The sequence below is a fragment of the Cetorhinus maximus genome, chromosome 20 (assembly GCF_964194155.1).
Source record: "Cetorhinus maximus chromosome 20, sCetMax3.hap1.1, whole genome shotgun sequence".
In the NCBI taxonomy this organism is placed as follows: domain Eukaryota; kingdom Metazoa; phylum Chordata; class Chondrichthyes; order Lamniformes; family Cetorhinidae; genus Cetorhinus; species Cetorhinus maximus.
The window spans coordinates 19,142,015-19,162,868 of NC_135898.1; the positions used below are offsets into that span (position 1 = coordinate 19,142,015).

The window sequence follows — 20,854 nt, forward strand, 5'->3', positions numbered from 1 at the left end:
TGGAGTTGGCGGAAATGGCGGAGGATGATCCTTTGAATGCGGAGGCTGGTGGGGTGATAAGTGAGGACAAGGGGGACCCTATCATGTTTCTGGGAAGGAGGAGAAGGCGTGAGGGAGGATGCGCGGGATATGGGCCGGACACGGTTGAGGGCCCTGTCAACGACCGTGGATGGAAAACCTCGGTTAAGGAAGAAGGAGGACATGTCAGAGGAGCTGTTTTTGAAGGTAGCGTCATCAGAACAGATGCGACGGAGGCGAAGGAACTGAGAGAATGGGATGGAGTCTTTACAGGAAGCGGGGTGTGAGGAGCTGTAGTCGAGGTAGCTGTGGGAGTCGGTAGGCTTGTAATGGATATTGGTGGACAGTCTATCATCAGAAATTGAGACAGAGAGGTCAAGGAAGGGAAGAGAAGTGTCAGAGATGGACCATGTGAAGATGATGGAGGGGTGGAGATTGGAAGCAAAATTAATAAATTTTTCCAGGTCCCGACGAGAGCATGAAGCAGCACCGAAGTAATCATCGATGTACCGGAGAAAGAGTTGTGGGAGGGGGCCGGAGTAGGACTGGAACAAGGAATGTTCCACATACCCCATAAAGAGACAGGCATAGCTGGGGCCCATGCGGGTACCCATAGCCACACCTTTTATTTGGAGGAAGTGAGAGGAGTTAAAGGAGAAATTGTTCAGTGTGAGAACAAGTTCAGCCAGACGGAGGAGAGTAGTGGTGGATGGGGATTGTTGGGGCCTCTGTTCAAGGAAGAAGCTAAGGGCCCTCAGACCATCCTGGTGGGGGATGGAGGTGTAGAGGGATTGGACATCCATGGTGAAGAGGAAGCGGTTGGGGCCAGGGAACTGGAAATTGTTGATGTGACGTAAGGTGTCAGAGGAATCACGGATGTAGGTGGGAAGGGACTGGACAAGGGGAGAGAGAAGGGAGTCAAGATAACGAGAAATGAGTTCCGTGGGGCAGGAACAGGCTGACACGATCGGTCTGCCAGGACAGTTCTGTTTGTGGATTTTGGGTAGGAGGTAGAAGCGGGCCGTCCGAGGTTGGGCGACTATCAAGTTGGAAGCTGTGGGAGGAAGATCTCCAGAGGAGATGAGGTCAGTGACAGTCCTGGAAACAATGGCTTGATGTTCTGTGGTGGGGTCATGGTCCAGGGAGAGGTAGGAGGAAACGTCTGCGAGTCCAGTCCCTTCCCACCTACATCCGTGATTCCTCTGACACCTTACGTCACATCAACAATTTCCAGTTCCCTGGCCCCAACCGCTTCCTCTTCACCATGGATGTCCAATCCCTCTACACCTCCATCCCCCACCAGGATGGTCTGAGGGCCCTTAGCTTCTTCCTTGAACAGAGGCCCCAACAATCCCCATCCACCACTACTCTCCTCCGTCTGGCTGAACTTGTTCTCACACTGAACAATTTCTCCTTTAACTCCTCTCACTTCCTCCAAATAAAAGGTGTGGCTATGGGTACCCGCATGGGCCCCAGCTATGCCTGTCTCTTTATGGGGTATGTGGAACATTCCTTGTTCCAGTCCTACTCCGGCCCCCTCCCACAACTCTTTCTCCGGTACATCGATGATTACTTCGGTGCTGCTTCATGCTCTCGTCGGGACCTGGAAAAATTTATTAATTTTGCTTCCAATCTCCACCCCTCCATCATCTTCACATGGTCCATCTCTGACACTTCTCTTCCCTTCCTTGACCTCTCTGTCTCAATTTCTGATGATAGACTGTCCACCAATATCCATTACAAGCCTACCGACTCCCACAGCTACCTCGACTACAGCTCCTCACACCCCGCTTCCTGTAAAGACTCCATCCCATTCTCTCAGTTCCTTCGCCTCCGTCGCATCTGTTCTGATGACGCTACCTTCAAAAACAGCTCCTCTGACATGTCCTCCTTCTTCCTTAACCGAGGTTTTCCATCCACGGTCGTTGACAGGGCCCTCAACCGTGTCCGGCCCATATCCCGCGCATCCTCCCTCACGCCTTCTCCTCCTTCCCAGAAACATGATAGGGTCCCCCTTGTCCTCACTTATCACCCCACCAGCCTCCGCATTCAAAGGATCATCCTCCGCCATTTCCGCCAACTCCAGCATGATGCCACCACCAAACACATCTTCCCTTCACCCCCCTTGACGGCATTCCGTAGGGATCGTTCCCTCCGGGACACCCTGGTCCACTCCTCCATCACCCCCTACTCCTCAACCCCCACTTATGGCACCTCCCCATGCCCACGCAGAAGATGCAACACCTGCCCCTTCACTTCCTCTCTCCTCACCGTCCAAGGGCCCAAACACTCCTTTCAAGTGAAGCAGCATTTCACTTGCATTTCCCCTAACTTAGTCTACTGCATTCGTTGCTCCCAATGCGGTCTCCTCTACATTGGAGAGACCAAACGCAAACTGGGCGACCGTTTTGCGGAACACCTGCGGTCTGTCCGCAAGAAAGACCCAAACCTCCCTGTCGCTTGCCATTTTAACACTCCACCCTGTTCTCTTGCCCACATGTCTGTCCTTGGCTTGCTGCATTGTTCCAGTGAAGCCCAACGCAAACTGGAGGAACAGCACCTCATCTTCCGACTAGGCACTTTACAGCCTTCTGGGCTGAATATTGAATTCAACAACTTTAGATCTTAAACTCCCCCTCCCCCCATCCCCACCCCGTTTCTTTTCCCCCCCCCACCCGCCTTTTTTTTTAATAATTTATATAGATTCTTCTTTCCCCACCTATTTCCATTATTTTTAAATCTAAAACTAAAACCTTTAGTCTTTCCACCCCACCCCCACTAGAGCTGTACTTTGAATATCCTGTTTTCCATTCTTAATTAGCACTTTTCTCAAAGACCACCACCTTCAACACCTCTTTGACCCTTTTGTCTCTGACATCTTTTGATTATCTGCTCACACCACACCCTCAATGTGTCTCTTCCCCCCCCACCCACCTTAAACCAATTTATATTTCTCCCTTGTTGAAACTATGCTTCAGTTCTGCCGAAGAGCCATGAGGGCTCGAAACGTTGACTGATTTCTTCTCCGCCGATGCTGCCAGACTTGCTGAGTTTTTCCAGGTAATTCTGTTTTTATTTTGTTTTGGATTTCCAGCATCCGCAGTAGCTTTTAGCTTTTTGTTTATAAAATAACCAACATCCAGCTTTCCATCCATCACCCTGAATGAGGACAACAGATGGCATAGATTCAAGTCAGACCTTGCAGCTTAAAACTGGAGATCTACAAGATGCAGTGGGCCATCAGCAGCAGCCGAATTGTATTCCATCACAATGTTAACTCATGGCCTGGCATTGCTCTACCATTATCATCAAGCCAATGGACCTAGTTCAATAGGGAGTATAGGGGAGCATATCAGGAGCATCACCAGGCATACCTAAAAATGAGGTACCAACCTGATGAAGCTACAACACTTGAGGGCTGCAACCATGCTAAACAGTGGAAGTAGCCTGCTCTTGATGATCTCAACGATTCCACAACCACCAGATCAGATGAAAGCTCTCGCTCTGCCACTAAAACAACTAACTGGAGGAGGAGGCTCCATGAACATCCCCATCCTCAATGTTAGCATAACCCAGTATGTCAGTGCAAAAAACAAGGCTGAAGTGTTTGCAACCATCCTCAGCCAGAAATGCCATGTGATGCAGGAAATAGCTGAGAGCACTGGACAAAGCAAAGGCTCTGAGCGCTGACAATATCCCAGCTATAATGTTGAAGACATGCTCCACAGCCAGCCATACCTCTAGTTAAGCTGTTCTGAAACAGCTGTAATACTGCCAAAACAAAAACAGAATTACCTGGAAAAACTCAGCAGGTCTGGCAGCATCGGCGGAGAAGGAATCAGTTAACGTTTCGAGCCTTCATGGCCCTTCGGCAGAACTGAAGCATAGTTAGAAGAAGGGAGAAATATAAATTGGTTTAAGGTGGGTGGGGAGGGGGGGGGGGTGGAAGAGACACATTGAGGGTGTGGTGATTGTGGAGATGAGCAGATAATCAAAAGATGTCACAGACAAAAGGGTCAAAGAGGTGTCGAAAGTGGTGACATTTGTCTGAGAAAAGTGCTAATTAAGAATGGAAGACAGGATATTCAAAGTACAGCTCTAGTGGGGGTGGGGTGGAAAGGCTAACAAGGTTTTAGTTTAGATTTAAAAATAATGGAAATAGGTGGGGAAAGAAGAATCTATATAAATTATTGAAAAAAAAAGGGGGGGGGGAAGAAACGGGATGGGGGGAGGGGGAGTTTAAGATCTAAAGTTGTTGAATTCAATATTCAGCCCAGAAGACTGTAAAGTGCCTAGTCGGAAGATGAGGTGCTGTTCCTCCAGTTTGCGTTGGGCTTCACTGGAACAATGCAGCAAGCCAAGGACAGACATGTTGGCAAGAGAACAGGGTGGAGTGTTAAAATGGCAAGCGACAGGGAGGTTTGGGTCTTTCTTGCGGACAGACCGCAGGTGTCATCTGCCAATACTGTAATACTGCCATCTGCCCGACAATGTGGAAAGTTGCCCGGTTATGTACTGTCCACAAAAAAAAGGACAAATCCAATCTGTCCGGTTACCACCTTATCAATCTACTCTCATTCATCAGCAAAGCGATGGAAGGTGTTATCAAATTACAGTGCTATCAAGTGACAGTCAGCAATAACCTACTCCCTGATGGTCAGGTGGGTTCTGCCAGGATCACTGGCTTCAGACCTCATTGCAAACTTGATTGAAATGTGGGCAAAAGAGCTGAATTCCAGTGGTGAGGCGACATCAAAGCAGCAGGGGAGCATAAAGGGGCCCCAGTAAAATTTGTCAATGAGAATAATGGGGAAACCCTCCCCTGACTGGACTCATTCCCTAGAACAAAGAAAAATGGTTGGGACCAATCCCCGCACTCCCAGGACATGGCTGCAGCAGTTATGCAGGGCAGTGCCGTAGGCCCTATCCATCTTTAGTTGCTTTATCAATGTTATGTCCCTTTACCATAAGGTCAGAATTTGGGATTTGCTGATGATTGAACAATGTTAAGGACCATTTGCGAAGACTCAGATACTGAAGTAGTCTGTGTCCGCATGCAGCAAGTCTTGGTTAACATTCAGGCTTGGGCTGATAAGTGGCAAAAAGCAATGTTAATACCACGCAAATGCCAGGCAATGACCATCTCCAACAAGAGAGAAGCTAACCATCTTTCCTTGACATTCAGTAGTGTTACCATCACTGACTTCCCTCATCAACATCGGAGTAACTGCAGGCCAGAATCTTACCTGGAACAGCAAGATAGTGTGGCTACAAGATCGGATCAGAAGCTGGAAATTCTGCGGTAACTGACCACCTGACTCCCCAAAGTCTGTCCACCATCTACAAGGCACAAGTTGGAAGTGTGATGGAATATTCTCCACTTGCCTGGATGGGTGCAACTTCAACAACACTTAAGAAGCCTGACACCATCCAAGACAAAGCAGCCCACTTGATTGGCACCCCAACCAACACCTTAAAAATTCACTCCCTCCACCACTAACAGCAGTGTGTACCATCTACAAGATGCGCTTGAGCAACTTCCCAAGCCTCCTTGGACACACCTTCCCAGCCCACAACCTCTGTCACCTAGAAGGACAAGGGCAGCAGATACATGGGAACACCATCCTGACTAGGAAATATATAGCCATTCCTTCAGTATTGCTGGGTCAAAATCCTGGAACTCCTTTCTAACAACAATGAGTGTACCTACACCACATGGGCTGCAACGGTTCAAGAAGGCAGCTCACCATCACCTTCTCAAAGTAATTAGGAATGGCAATAACTACTTGCCTTCCAATGATGCCCATGCCCCATGAACAAATGATATGCACTTACCTCCTACCGTGTGGAATGACAAACACTCAAATATTCGCACCGAGCATCTTGAAATACTGCTGCTGCACTTTGACGTGGTTGTGGGTTCCGAGTGATGGAATAAACCAAAGCTTCTGGTCAGATTTGAAAACACCGAGAGCAGCTTTGGGGACACTTTTTTTTTGTGTCTAAACCACTGGAGGTACAAATCCTTCTTGTTCCAAAGCGGGAATAAAGCTTCACAAGTACGAGCTTCTGAGCCGGGGAAGAGGTGAGGCTGACTATTATCTTCGGTGTATTCAACCGTATCCACAAGTGATGCGAGTCATGTCTTAGCTCTGCAGTTAGTTTTTAAGAAGTATTTGTATTTATAAAGTGCCTTGTCGCTTTGAAATGCTTTAAAATGCTAGCCTTGAAAATCTCCCATTAGTTTCCTTGTTCTAATTCTGTAATTCAAAGCCCAAATCTCCTTCCTGAGTAGGAATTCATCTTGCCCTTTAGCTGAGATTTCTGTTCAACTACCCTAGAAGAATTCTCTTAGTACAAGAAAGGTTTCTTAAATTTCCTGTACTCTTTTGACATCCCTAAGTTTAAATTGTTTATTCAAGTCCTACAGTTAAAGGTCTGCGCTGGATCCACATACTCTTCACTGTTCACTCTCCCCATTGGTCTAACCCTCTAGCCTGTCCAGATCCCTTTGGATTGTGGCAGGGATAGAATCATCACTCTTTGATCCATTTGGTCTTATCCACAAACCTGGACGGTATTTGCTCTCTAAATCAGTTATGAAAATGGTAAATTCCTGTGCACTCCCCCCACCTCACTTTACACACCAACAAATGGCTCCAATGACAACCGCTCTCCATTTTGACACTCCCTAGACACCAGCCTTTCAGATACGTGTCAGCACCAATGCACAGCAGCCATTCTACATGAGCAATACTTGGCAGTGCGGGGAATGACGAGTTACGTCAATGTTTTAAGTGGCATTGGTTGACAGAAATGTTGACTAAGACATGGCCAGAAGCCCCAGCTCTTCACTTGAGAAGTTGCTATGGGATCTTCAAAACCTCCCTAAAGTGTTTTGAGGTTTTATGTTAAAGGAGCTACATAAATGAAAATTGTTGTCAGCAATACTGGAACAGGGAGGCACAACTTGGTTTAACATATCTGTTTGAAGTTCATGTTAAGTATTCATCTTTGCTTTTCGTCCTGTTCCATCTGATTTTCCCTTCTAGGCATTCTGTGAAAGAGTTGCTGTGACCCTCCTTCAGTGACAACATTTAAAAAAAAAACATTGCCTCAACTACAAGATGCTTTGCTTTCTCAGTAATGAGAAGCAGCTTGGGTGATTTCTTTCACCGTGCTTAAGTGTTCATTGCTTGATGTTCTCCACATCTGGGCTTTGATCATAGGAATGGAAGCCTAAGATCCAGCAAGATGTAGTTTATTCATGGGGCAGTTTATTTCAAGAATACTTTAAATCAGCAATTGTTTGGTTTTTGTACACTTTGGCCTTTTTCACAATGTCGACTCACTGGGGATAGTGCGCTGCAATATCAAGCCCCACTGCTCCCCGAGCCATGACAAATGTGAAAAGTTTGATCAGCCCACCTAATTGTTTAATTTAGGTTAGCAGGATACAAGCACCAGGTTTGTAAACTTAATAAGTTTATTGAACAAATTGTCTTTAACCAGTGGCAAAAGAAAGAAATTTGAACTGCTAACTTCCAACTCTATAACCTAAATTCTACCCCTTCTTAAATCCCTATACACACACATACAAGATACCTAAGACACACAAAAACATGGATTTTAAGGGTGGGTTAAAACAGTTCAATAGCACCATTTCCAGGGTACAGGATTCGATGGGTTGATTTTGATCGATGCCTTCCAAATTCCTTTCAGTTCTTTGTTGATGACACAAGGTGGTCTTCCAGCACTTTCAGCCTTTAGTTCACTGGTTGAGCAATTGCCTTTCAATGTCTCTAACATTAATTTTCCCCCTTGCTTCTTGACAGGGGTTTTCAGAGAGAGAGAGAGCAGGTTATAGAGACAGGAGGAGAAAAAGCCAGTTAGCTATTATTATAGAATTACTAGAATCTTACACACACAGGAGAGAGGTTTTAGGTCTTTTTCCTTTTAGGCTAGGAGTTATTCTGCTACACTGCTCTCACACAAACCCTGGTCACCTGGTCAGGAGCCAGGCAGTTCCCCATTAGACCAGACTCCTCCTCCGGCACCATCCTGTCTTTCATGGCACACTCTGTTCCAGGACAGCAGCATTGTATATATCTCTTACACTGTTCCAGTAGACATGTCCTTCAAACTGCAGCCATTGTAATTTTAATCCACAGTCCAACAGAAATAAATAAAAAGATATGTTCTTTACACCACATGCTCTTTGGAGTTAGTCCACTCAGCATCCTAGAGAGCCACATATGAATTGGGCAATGCTCCCTCTCTCTGCTGCTACCATCAACCTAGAAAAAATGTCTCTGAGCACAAATAAAATTACTGAAGAAAATGTCTGACTGTTCTGTAAGAAATTAGCTTCTTATGACGGTACAGCTGCTCTATGTGTATACTCATGGCTGGTGTATCTGCATGAGCTCTATGGTACTGCAAGAAATATATTCATAATACAATATAAAACTAAGTACAATTGCCCTTTTAAAGAGCCAGCACAAATTTAATCGAATGGCTGCCTTCTCTGCTGTATGTTTCTGTGACTCTATAATGGAAAATATCATCATTTGTACTGCAAACAAGAGCCCTGGCTGGCCATGCTGCTGTAGTTGGTGACCCCTAGTGGTGGAAATTCAGCACAATGTGGGATATTAGAAGAAGTTGCCTTTTGCAAACTTAAAAGGGAAAGTCAGTCCCGGGAAACATTTTCTTTAAATTCAAAGCTCAACTCTCTTATAAAATAAAATGATAAAGATTTAACATTTTGTTGAAAGTGTCTGCTTTCCCACTGACATGGAATTCCTTTAGTTGGTAGCAGCGATAATGTTTTCAGCCCTGTTTGTTAGTTTGTTTGTCTGTAAACAATATTTCCCAAAAACCAATGGATGGATTTCAACAAAACTTGGTACGCAGATAGGGTATGGCCCAAGGAAGAAACTATTAGTTTTTGACGAAGATGCTGATCCATATCCAGAATTTTTTTTGAAAGATCCATTAATGTTGGGACATCAGACGAATTGATTTGTTTTTAAGAATGTTGCGCACTGTTTCATTTCAAATGTTGATTGTTCTGGAATATTGCAGATTGTCTCAGCTGCTGTGGTGGAACTTTCCACAGCTGTCAAAATGTGAGCAGAGTTTTCAGTGCAGTTTGTTGGATGTGGATTGACCTGAAGCCTCCTTATTTAGATGGAAGCTCTTGTAATTAGAAGTGCCGTGAACAATGCAGGCTATTTTGCTTTCATAGACCTCACCAAGGCCTTTGACCTTGTTAGCAGAGTCGGGCTTTTGAAAGTGTTGTGAAAAATAGGCTGCCTGCCTGGACTCCCACATGTCATTTCTTCTATCCATGAGAACATGCACAATTTTTGTCAGTTAACATGGAGCATTGTCGGAAGCTTTGAAAATCAGAAGCGGAGTAAAGCAGCGTTACGTCTCTTTGCCAACTTTCTTTGGTATATTTTTCTCTGCGCTGCTATTGTATACTTTGGGCGATTCAAATGAGGGTGTCTACCTGCCATGCCACAGCCAATGGCAAGCTGTTCAACTTGGCAAGATTGTCCCAAGGCCAAAGTGCTTAATGTCCTAGTTTGTGAGTTGCTTTTTGCTGATGATGCAGCGCTGGCATACAATACTGAATTTCACTTGCAATAGCTTGTAGACCGGTTCTCCTGGGCCTGCAAGAAGTTTGGACTGACCATCAGCATCAGGAAGACCAACGTTATAGACCAGGGCGCAGAGACTCCACCATCCATGAACATTGACAGCCTCACTCTGGAGGCCGTTGACAGCTTCACATACCTAGGATCAACAATTACCAGCAGCCTGTCCCTTGATGCCGAAATCAGTATGAGGATTGCCAAGGTTGCAGCTGTCAAGTCAAAGTTGACCAGCAAACTAATGGAAAATACGAAGCTCTGTGTGTGCGCTAAGCTGGTGTTTTCAAAACCCTCTTTTACACTGGCGAGATATGGACAACTTATGTAAGTCAAGAAAAGCATCTGATCAGCTTCCACCTCCACTGCCCCAAATGAACATTGGGCATCTCCTGGCAGGACAGAGTGTGGAAGATGGAAGTACAGCAGCTTGCAGGGATCCCCAGCATGTTTGCCCACGAGTCAGCGGTGACTCGGTTGGCTGGGTCATGTGAGCTGAATGGATGACGGCCACATCGTCAAAGTCATGCACCATGGCAACCTTCGGCACAAGACCCAAAAGATCGCCCATGTCTGCGATACAAGGATGTCTGCAAGTGAAACTTCAAGTTGATCGGGATCGTGCACGCTGCTGACTGGAGTGCCTGGTGATGAGCAGTCAGAAAGGATGTGAAAAAGGCAGAAGACAAAAGAAATGACCAGATGACAGAAAAGAGAACCTGCTGGAGTGGAAAAAAAGCATGAGTCAACCTTGGGCCAATGTCAAAAAATCTATGCCTCCAGGACAACCAAAGGACACTTAAACCATATAGTTTTTTAACTTGTTTTTATTGGACTCCTTTATTTCTTTTGTTTGTGGCGTTGCGTTTATAGTTTTTCTCTCTGGTTTAGCGGTTAATAAATTTGCTCTTTCTTTAACCCAGGAAATCCTTGTTTGATTGCTCCTTATTGCTCACAGCATAATCACAGAATTGTTATGGTGCAGAAGTAGGCCATTCAGCCCATCATGTCTGCACCGGCTCTCTGAGCATTTTAACTTAGTGCCAATCTCCTGCCTTTTCCCCATAACCCTGCACATTGTTTCTATTTAAATAATCATCCAATGCCCTCTTGAATGCCTCAATTGAACTTGCCTCCACCACACTTCCAGGCAGTGCATTCCATACCCTAACTACTCACTGTGTGAAAATGTTTTTTCTCACCTCACGTTTGCTTCTTTTGCAAAACACTTTAAAACTGTGCCCTCTGGTTCTCGATCTGTTTACGAGCGGGAACAGTTTCTCCCTATCTGCTCTGTCCAGACCCCTCATGATTTTGAAAACTTCTATCAAGTCTCCTCTTAGCCTCCTCCTCTCCAAGGAAAACAGCCCCAACTTCTCCAATCTTTCCTCAAAGCTGAAGTGTCTCATCTCTGGTGCCTCATCCCTGGAACCATTCTCATAATCCTCTTCTGCACTCTCTCCAATGTGTTCACATCCTTCCTATAGTGTGGCACCCAGAACTGTACACAATACTCCAGCTGAGATCCAACGAGTGTCTGATTATAAGTTCATCAAAACCTCCCTGCTCTTGTACTCTATGCCCCTATTAATGAAGCCTAGAATACTGTATGCTTTAGAAACAGCTATCTCTACCTTTCCTGCCACCTTTAATGACTTAAGTACATATACACCTAGGTCTCTCTGCTCCTGCACACTCCTTAGAATAATATCCTTTATTTTCCACTGTCTTTCCATGTTCGTTGTACCAAAGTATATCACCTCACCTCACGCTTCACCGCATTGAACTTTATCTGCCACCTACCTGCCCACTCCTCCAATGTGTCAATGTTCTTTTGAAGTTCTACACTGTGTTCCCCACAGTTTACAATTACCCCAAGTTTTTTGTCGCCGGCAAACTTTGAAATTGTCTCCCTCTGCACACCAAGATCTAGATCATTTACATATATCAGGAAAAGCAAGGGTCCCAATACCGACCCCTGGGGAACTCCATTACAAACCTTCTTCCAGCCCGAAAAATACTCATTGACCATTACTGTCTGTTTCCTATCCCTCAGCCACTTCTGTATCCACGTTGTTACTGTCCCGTTTATTCCATGACCTATAACTTTCGTCACAAGTCTGTTGTATGGCACTGTATTGAACGCCTTTTGGAAGTACGTGTACACCACATCAATGGCGTTGCCCTCATCAACCATCTCTGTTACCTCTTCAAAAAATTCCAAGTTAGACGGACATGATTTTTCTATAACAAATCCACGCTCACTCTTCCAGATCAGTCCACATTTTTCCATGTGACTATTAATTCTACGTATAAATAATTAAATACATTGTGATTTGGAAAAAGCATATCCTCATGAAAAAGAAACTTAAACCTTTGTTATGGCCAACCAAGGTGGCTGATTAGAGGGGAGCCAGATCACTCCTCACCTGGGTCTCAACAAAGTTTGCAGGCATCACCACAATGCATATGGTGGTGAATCAGTGTGTCTTTGTACATTAGATGTTGTTTTAGTCCTTTCCTACTTTTTAAAAATTACCTCAAAACCTTTCAGTAAGTTTTTTTTCTCCCATGTAGATCAGGTGGCTAACAGCTTAATGTTTGGGCTTTTGGTGTGTGGGTCAGTGTTTACTTGCGGATATGAATGAGGCAGGCTGCTGACCAGATTGAAAGATTGGTTGAAAGGCTGTACCATCAGGAAAGCCCAGCAAGCATGTGGGAAACTCTTTCGAGTTACCAACAGTCACAGATTGCAACTTCTTTCGAGTACAATCACAGTTCTTGGTTTTCCAGGAGTGGGACATGAACCCACAACCCTCTGATTCAAAGGCGAGGGTGCTATGAACTGAGCCACAGCTGACACCTCCCAAGCATGTGGGAAGTTTGACTGAGCAGGTGAAAGTGTAAAACTAGCTGGGAGGGGCTACACTAATCAGGGAGGCAGATGAACTTCGAGAGGGAGAACAGCGGGTAGTGTACAAAACAATAAAATAGGAAAAAATGAAAGATGTTACGGGATCAAAGCAAAGACTTGTTACAATGCTGCGAATGGGTAGGGATAAAACTTCTGCATGCAAATACCATACGTTATATTTGTTACAACACTGTTTAGGGATATACTTAGGTCAGAGTGTAAACTTCACAGTGAACTCAACCTGTGCTGTATAATGACAATAACAGTAACATGATCTTTGAGTTAAGATTTCAACCTTAGCTCAGTGGTAGCAGTGTCATCTCTGAGTCAGAAGGTTATGGGTTCAAATCCCACTCCAGAGACGAATGTAAAACTTAAGCTGGCACTCCAGTGCAATGCTGAGGGAGTCTTACGGTTGAGACTTAAAACTGAAATCATCTGTCTGTCCTCTTTGGTGGATGTTAAAGATCCCAGGGTGCTATTTTGAAGAAGAGCAGGCGAATTTTCCTAGTGTTCTAGCCAACATTTAACCTCCAAGCTTTTCAGTAATTTCAATTTTATAGGTTCACACAGCTGTGTATTGTACAGGGGTGGTGCAGCCTCGTGGCTGCAAGAAGCAGCAAAGCTGTTCAAGAAGAGCTGATAATGTCAGGTGCTTAGTGAACCTCTGATACACTGTGGGATGTTGCAAGTGCCATCCGTCAATAGAGAGCCATTATGAAGGAGTGCATTGCTGTCTGGCCTGTGATGGTGCACATTCCTCCCAAGATGTTCTGAGCAGTGTTGAAATTTTCTGGAGCCTGCCTTCCAGAATTACATGTTTATTATTTGCCTTTCAAAGCACAGTAACATTAAAAATGCCTTTGCTCTAACCTTGGAAATTCTTAATCCGCTCCCTGCAGATTGATGGATGATAATGTGATTATCAAGAAGGAGGCAGATGATTAAATCCTGATAACTCTAATGGCTAAGACTGAGATGAATGTGTTGGAAAGCCCTTACCTTTTTAGACAAAACCTCTCTCCATTGGATAGCCTTGCTTTGAAGAACACAAATTTGGGTTTTACACTGTTAAAGTCAGCATTTGGAGTCGCTGAGTTGCTGTCAAAATGTTTTGCTATTTCATATGTGGCAGAAATCCAACATGAAATGGTCCCTGTTTCAGACCCAGAGCCCATGAAGGAAAACTAGCCATTTCCACTAACTGCTAACTCCAGTTCTGCTATTTCTGAATTATTGTGTGCCTTGAGATGATTACCACGTTGACGGTTTGTTTGTATCTTCTACAAAACCGCATTGAAGTGAAATGTTAAATTTTGATTTTTTTTTTAACGTGATTTTTGAAGTATACTGGGGAGCTCTCAAAAATTAAATGTTATGCAGTGAACAATTGAAAAAACTGCCTATTATTGGATCATTTAACTGCAGTATTATTTTTGGGGTTTATCTTTTGTGTTCATGCCCCACTTGGGGTTTGAGAATTATAACTGTTGACGCTCCAGGGGAGTGGTACCTGAGCCTTGTGTCTTCAGTGGCAGTTTGTCTGCCTCGCTTGGTGAACCAGCTGGATCCCATGCCAACTGTCACAAAGAACCGGGGGTGTCCCCAGGACCCTTAGGCAAGCATTACCTAGACTTGAGTTGTTAGGTTAGTTGACAATATTTATCTCTTTTTAAACACCAGGTTTGTGCTCCATTTGGCACCAGTGATGTGCTGAATCGCAGCAAACCGGCTCTTGAGAATAAACTTTTGCATTCTTTTGTCAACAGCCCCGTGCAGAGCCAATTCCAATCTGTGGGTTTTGTCTGGGTACAAAGGAGCAGAATCGGGAGAAGAAACGTGAGGAACTAATTTCGTGTGCAGACTGCGGTAATAGTGGTACGTACTCCTCCCGACTTCTCAGAACATTTAAATCATTTCAACAGAACTGGCTGAATTGTGATAGAGCGAGTTCAAGTTATTAGTTCAATGATCTTCTGGGGCTTGACAGTCTCTATGTGTAAGGACGCAACTAGACTTGTGCAATAATCTGCTTGATTCATAGAACATGAAGGTTGAGGTGTATGTGATTTCGCTGAGCAACAAATTCACTGGTCTTTTTTGGTGCCAGGAGTCCCTAACAGATATAATAAATGATTGAGTGAATCGGCCTACTACTTAGATTAAGGGTGACTAATGTTTAAAACTTAATAGTCAGCAAAATAAAGTATATTTTTTAAATGTTGCCTTTAATCATGGCTACCAATATCCTCATTGTAACTAAAAGTACATGATGCAAAGAGTTTTGAAACCAAGCTCATCAATGTGACTTTTGGCATGCATTGTTTACAACTGTTAACATGAAATTTGTATTTTTCTTTGATTGTTCCGCATTCTGTCTGACCCCCATCTCAGCTTGTTCACTTTTAGTCTCTTTCTAATCTACCTGTTTACTCGGTTCGGTCCTTGGGCCCCAACTATTTACAATCTATATTAGTGACTTGGATTCAGGGATAGAAGGTACTATAGCTAAATTTGCAGATGACACCAAAATAGGTGGGAAAGTAAGTTGCAAGGAAGAAATAAAAAATTTACAAATGGATATGGACAGGTTAGGTGAATGGGCCAAAATTTGGCAGATGGATTTTAATGTGGATAAGTGAGAGATTATCCATTTTGATCAGAAGAATAAAAAGGTGACTTATTATTTAAATGGAGAGAAACTTCAGAATGCTTCAGTGCAGAGGGATCTGGGTGTCCTCGTGCATGAATCGCTGAAAGCTATTATGCAGGTACAGCAGGTAATAAGGAAGGCAAATGGAATTTTGGCATTTATTGCTAAAGAAATAGAGAATAAAAATAGGAAAGTGTTGTTGCAACTGTACAAGGCATTGGTGAGACTTCACCTGAAGTACTGAGCACAGTTGTGGTCCCCTTTCTTGAGGAAGATTGTAGTTGTGCTGGAGGCGGTTCAGAGGAGGTTCACTAGATTGATTCCAGAAATGTGGGGCTTGTCTTATGAGGGGAGATTGAGCAGTTTAGGCCTATTATTGCTAGAGTTTAGAAGGATGAGAGGAGCCTGTTGAAACTCTTTCGAGTTATCAACAGTCACAGATTGCAACTCTTTCGAGTACAATCACAGATCTTGGTTTCCGGAAGTGGGACATGAACCCACAACCCTCTGATTCAAAGGCGAGGGTGCTATGAACTGAGCCACAGCTGACACCTCAAGGATGAGAGGAGATCTAATTGAGGTATATAAGATGCTGATAAGTTGGTGATTAGGGATCTGGTCGGAATCCACAGGCTGTGATTAGAAAATTCAAAGCTGGGAAAGGGTGAGCAGGAATAGGACAGGATAGCTAAGGCTGGATTGAGTGTGTGGGTGCCAGAACTGGGATAGTAAGGCAGCATGGATAGCAGAACTATGAAACTTTGAAGCAGGAAGGTTCAAACACGTATGTCCAGCACTGGGGAGCTGGAATGGGGAACTACAGGCTCAGAGCTGAAGGGTGTTCCCTGAAGGAATCTTCAATTGAATTTGAAGAAAAGGAGGTAAAATGTTGACCTGGTAATTTGTTAGAGCTGTGGCTGGAGTAGAACTAGGCATTAGGAGAATTGGGTGGTTTACAAGGCAATTATAAATAGCATTCTTCAATTTAAAAGCACTTTGATGTGTTAAACCCAGGTGTGGGTGCTGTATGTTTAAACTGGTTCTTTGCAATATCCAAACATTAAAAAGTCATGACACAGGAAGTAAATATGGCAAGTAGGAAGTGCATGTTAGACACACACAATTTACCAGCTGGGTCTCAGTATACAAGGAAGGCTGCTGTTTTGTTCTGCTTGATTGGGTCCTTTGTTAGATTGTGTTGAATTGAAGCTATAAAAACATTGGGAACCTAATTCAGTCATAGGTGATCTGCGTGCAGCCCTTGAAATGCAAGTTGTCCATCTCTTTCATAGCTCTGTTTCTTTGAAGCCAACAGAACTTAATGAGTAATGTTTTAGTTTGCTTATGAAGCATTTGATTCTGCTTCAACCTTGTTGAACGATGCCGTGCTAATTCGCGTTAAGATGTCAGTTTATGTTGCTCCCTCATGGTGAACCTGAGATTAAAGCAGCATCATATTCCTGTTCTTGGGAGTCTCAGGCTGAAACTTTGGAACATTTTGTTTGCTGAGTAATACTTTTGTCTGCTGTTCTTGAACAGATTCAAAATAAAGTAGCTCTTTAAAGAGATTTTTCAGGTGTTTTTGGTGCTGAGAATTATCCTGGTTTTATTTCACGCTGGGGGGAGGTGGTGGCATAGCGGTCATGTCACTGGACTAGTAAACCAGAGGCCCAGGCCTATTGCTCTGGGGACAGGAGTTCAAATCCCACCAATTTAAAGTCAATTAATAAACCTGGAAATTAAAAGCTAGTTTGATACTCTTTCGAGTTATCAACAGTCACAGATTGCAACTCTTTCGAGAACAATCACAGTTCTTGGTTTTCCAGGAGTGGGACATGAACCCACAACCCTCTGATTCAAAGGCGAGGGTGCTATGAACTGAGCCACAAAATCACGTTGATTGTTGTAAAAACCCACCTGGTTCACTTATGTCCTTTAGGGAGGGAAACCTATAGTCCTTACCTGGTCTGGCCGATATGTGACTCCAGACCCACAGCAAAGTGGTTGACCTAAATGCCCTCTGAAATGGCGCCGAGCAAAAAGTTATGTCAAACCGCTATGAAGCCTAAGAGGAATGAAACTAGATGGACCACCTGGCATCGACCTAGGCACTGGAAAACCACAACGGCGCACACAGCCCTGTCAACCCTGCAGAGTCGTCGTTACTAACCTATGGGGTCTAGTGCCAAAATTGGGAGAGCTGTTGCACAGACTAGTCAAGCAACAGTCTGACATTTTCTGTAAAGTATGATTTCATGAGTACGATGATGTCTAAGACACCACCTTCAACATTCCTAGGTATGTCCTGACCACTAACTCAACAGACCCACTAGAGATGGTGGCAAAGTGGTATCCACCTTGGAGGGATTTGCCCTGAGAGACCTCAACAATGACTCTGGGCCCCATGAAGTCTCATAGCATCAGGTCAAACATGGGCAAGGAAACCTCCTGCTGATTGCCACCTACAGTCTTCACTCAGCTGATGAATCAGTATTCCTCCATGTTAAACAACTCTTGGAGGAAGCACTGAGGGTGGAAAAGGCATAGAATGTACTCTGGGTGGGGGACTTCAATGTCTGTCACCAAAAATGGTTCGGTAGCACCACAACTGACAGAGATGGTTGAGTCCTAAAGGACATAACTGCTAAACTGGGGCTTTGGCAGATGGTGAGGGAACCAACAAGAGGGAAAAACTTACTTGACTTCATCCTCAACAACCTATCACAGATGCATCTGTCGATGACAGTATTGGTAGAAGTGACCACCTCACAGTACTTGTGGAGACAAAGTCCCATCTTCACATTGAGGACATTGGCCATCATGTTGTGTGGCACTACCACTGTGCTAAATGGATTTCAAACAGATCGAGCAGCTCAAAATTGGGCATCCATGACGCACTGTGGGCCATCATCAGCAGCAGAGTTGTATACAACCACAGTCAGTAACCTCATGGACGGCATATCCCCCACTGTACCATTACCATCAAGCCAGGGGATCAGCCCTGGTTCAATGAAGAGTGCAGGAGGGCATGCCAGGAGGAGCACCAGGCACACCTAAAAATGTGTCAAGCTGCTAAAGCTACAACGCAGGTCTACTTGCGTGCCAAACAGCATAAGCAGCAAGTGATAGAGCTAAGTGACTCCACAACCAACAGATCAGATCTAAGCTCTGCAGCGCTGCAACATGCAGTTATGAATGGTGGTGGACAATTAAACAAGTAACAGGAGGAGGACCAGGTTCCTCAAATATCCCCATCGTCAAATGATGGGGGAGCCCAGCACATCAGTGCAAAAGATAAGGCTGAAGCATTCGCAACGATCTTCAGCCAGAAGTGCCAAGTGGATGATTCACCTTGGCCACCTCTGGAAGTCCCCAGTATCACAGGTGCCAGTCATCAGCCAATTCAATTCACTCCACGTGATTTCAAGAAACTGCTGAAGACACTGGATATTGCAAAGGCTACTGGCCCTGACAACATTCCAGAAATAGTACTAAAGGCTTGTGCTCCAGAAGCAGCTGCGCCCCTAGCTAAACTGTGCCAGTACAGCTATGACACTGGCATCTACTTGGCAATGTGGAAAATTGCCCAAGTATGTCCTGTCCACAATAAGTAAATCCAAACTGGCCAATTACTGCCCCATCAATCTACTCTCGATCATCAGCAAAGTGATGGACAGTGTTGTTGACAGTGCTATCAAGTGGCAGTTAGACAGCAATAACCTGCTCACTGATGCTCAGTTTGGGGCCTGCCAGGGCCAATCAACCCCTGAACTCATTACAGCCTTGCTCCAAACATGGACAAAAGAGCTAAGCTTAAGAGGTGAAGTGAGAGTGACTGCCTTAGCCTCAAGGCAGCATTTGACCTTCAGGGGGGAAACTCCACTGGTTAAGAGTCATATACCACACAAAGGAAGATGGTTGTGGTTGCTGGAGTTCAATTATCTACATGAAGGAGTTCTTCAAGTTAGTGTGTCCTAGGCCCAACCATCTTGCTGTTTCATCAATGATCTTCCCTCCATCATAAGGTCAGAAGTGGAGATTTTCACTGATGATTGCACAGTGTTCTCCATTCGTGACTCCTCAAATACAGAAGCACTCCGTGTTCTTATGCAGCAAGAGTTGGATAATATCAGTCTTGAGCTGATAAGTGGGAAGTAACATTGGTGCCACAGAAGTACCAGTCAATGATTATCTCCAACAAGAGAGCTTCTAACCATATACCTTTGACATTCAATGGCATGACCATTGCTGAATCCCCCACTATCAACATTCTGGGGTTACCATTGACCAGGAACATACCAACTAACAACAGGAGTAGGCCACTGGGCCCTCCAAGCCTGCTCCGCCATTCAATAAGATCATGGCTGATCTGATTTTAACCTCTACCCCACATTACCCCTGCTAATCTTTCATCCACTTGCTTATCAAGAATCTATCTTCCTCTGATTAAAGATATTCAAAGACTCTGCCTCCATTGTCTTTTGAGGAAGAGAGTGCCAAAGACTCTCAACCCTCTGAGAGGTTTTCCTCACCTCTGTCTTCAATGCGGCAACCCCTTATTTTTAAACAGTGATCCCTAGTTCTCAGCCCTCCCACAAGAGGAAACATCCTCTCCACATCCACCCTGTCAAGACCCCTCAGGATCTTGTAAGTTTCAATCAACTTAACTGGACCAGCCATATAAATACTGTGGCTACAAGAGCAGGTCAGAGGCTGGGAATCCTGTGGCAAGTAACTCACTTCCTGACTCCTCAAATTCTGTCCACCATCTACAAGACACAAGTCAAGAATGTGATGGAATACTCTTCACTTGCCCGGATGAGTGCAGTTCCACTTAAGCAGCCACTTAATTGGCATCTACCACCTTCAGTATTCACTCCCTCCGCCACCGACGTGCAGCAGCAGTGTGTACTATCTACAAAATGCACTGCAGCAACTCACCAAGGCTCTTTCAACAGCACCTTCCAATCCCGTGACCTCTAGACCTAGAAGAACAAGGGCAGCAGATGCATGGGAATACCACCGCCTGCAAGTTCCCCTCCAAGCCACACACTATCCTGACTTGAATCAATATCACCATTCCTTCACTGTCGTTGGGTCAAAATCCTGGAACTCCCTCCCTAACAGCACTGAGGGTGTACCTATACCACATGGACTGCGTTGGTTCAAGAAGGCAGCTCACCACCACCTTCTCAAGGGCAACTCGGGGTGGGCAATAAATGTTGGCCGAGCCAGCGATGTCCACATCCCATGAACGAATAATTTTTTAAAAAGCAAGAAGAGATTTTCTGCCTGTCACTGGGAATACAGTTTGTTTTTGCAGCTAGTACTTTTGTTTGTTGGCAGTGCTTGACACTGGTTGTTGTGGTGTCATGCCTATTCCTTAGTGTATGGTTGGAAAAAAATTACAGCAAATAGCTCACAGTCTTAGTACTTTTCTTTGACACTTCACAGCCCCTCTTCCAGTATTTTGACCTCCAGGGCACCCCTCCTCCTCCCCCAATTATTTTAGCACCCCGTTCCCCATGATGTGCATTATGATACCATTCACTGCTCTACATCCCATGACTTACGCACCTCCAGAGCACCATTCCAGCACCTGCCGCTGCT

General features: G+C 44.7%; 1 protein-coding gene across 2 annotated transcripts in view; it reads left to right on the forward strand.

The window, feature by feature from the left end:
* The window catches only part of LOC144694909 (histone acetyltransferase KAT6A-like), a 160,380-nt gene that overhangs the window by 61,961 nt on the left and 77,565 nt on the right, over window positions 1-20,854 (forward strand). For both annotated transcript variants that reach the window (XM_078565660.1, XM_078565661.1), the window contains exon 3: window positions 14,361-14,469. In XM_078565660.1, coding sequence (XP_078421786.1) covers window positions 14,361-14,469 — 109 coding nt within the window. The remainder of the gene's footprint in view (window positions 1-14,360; window positions 14,470-20,854) is intronic.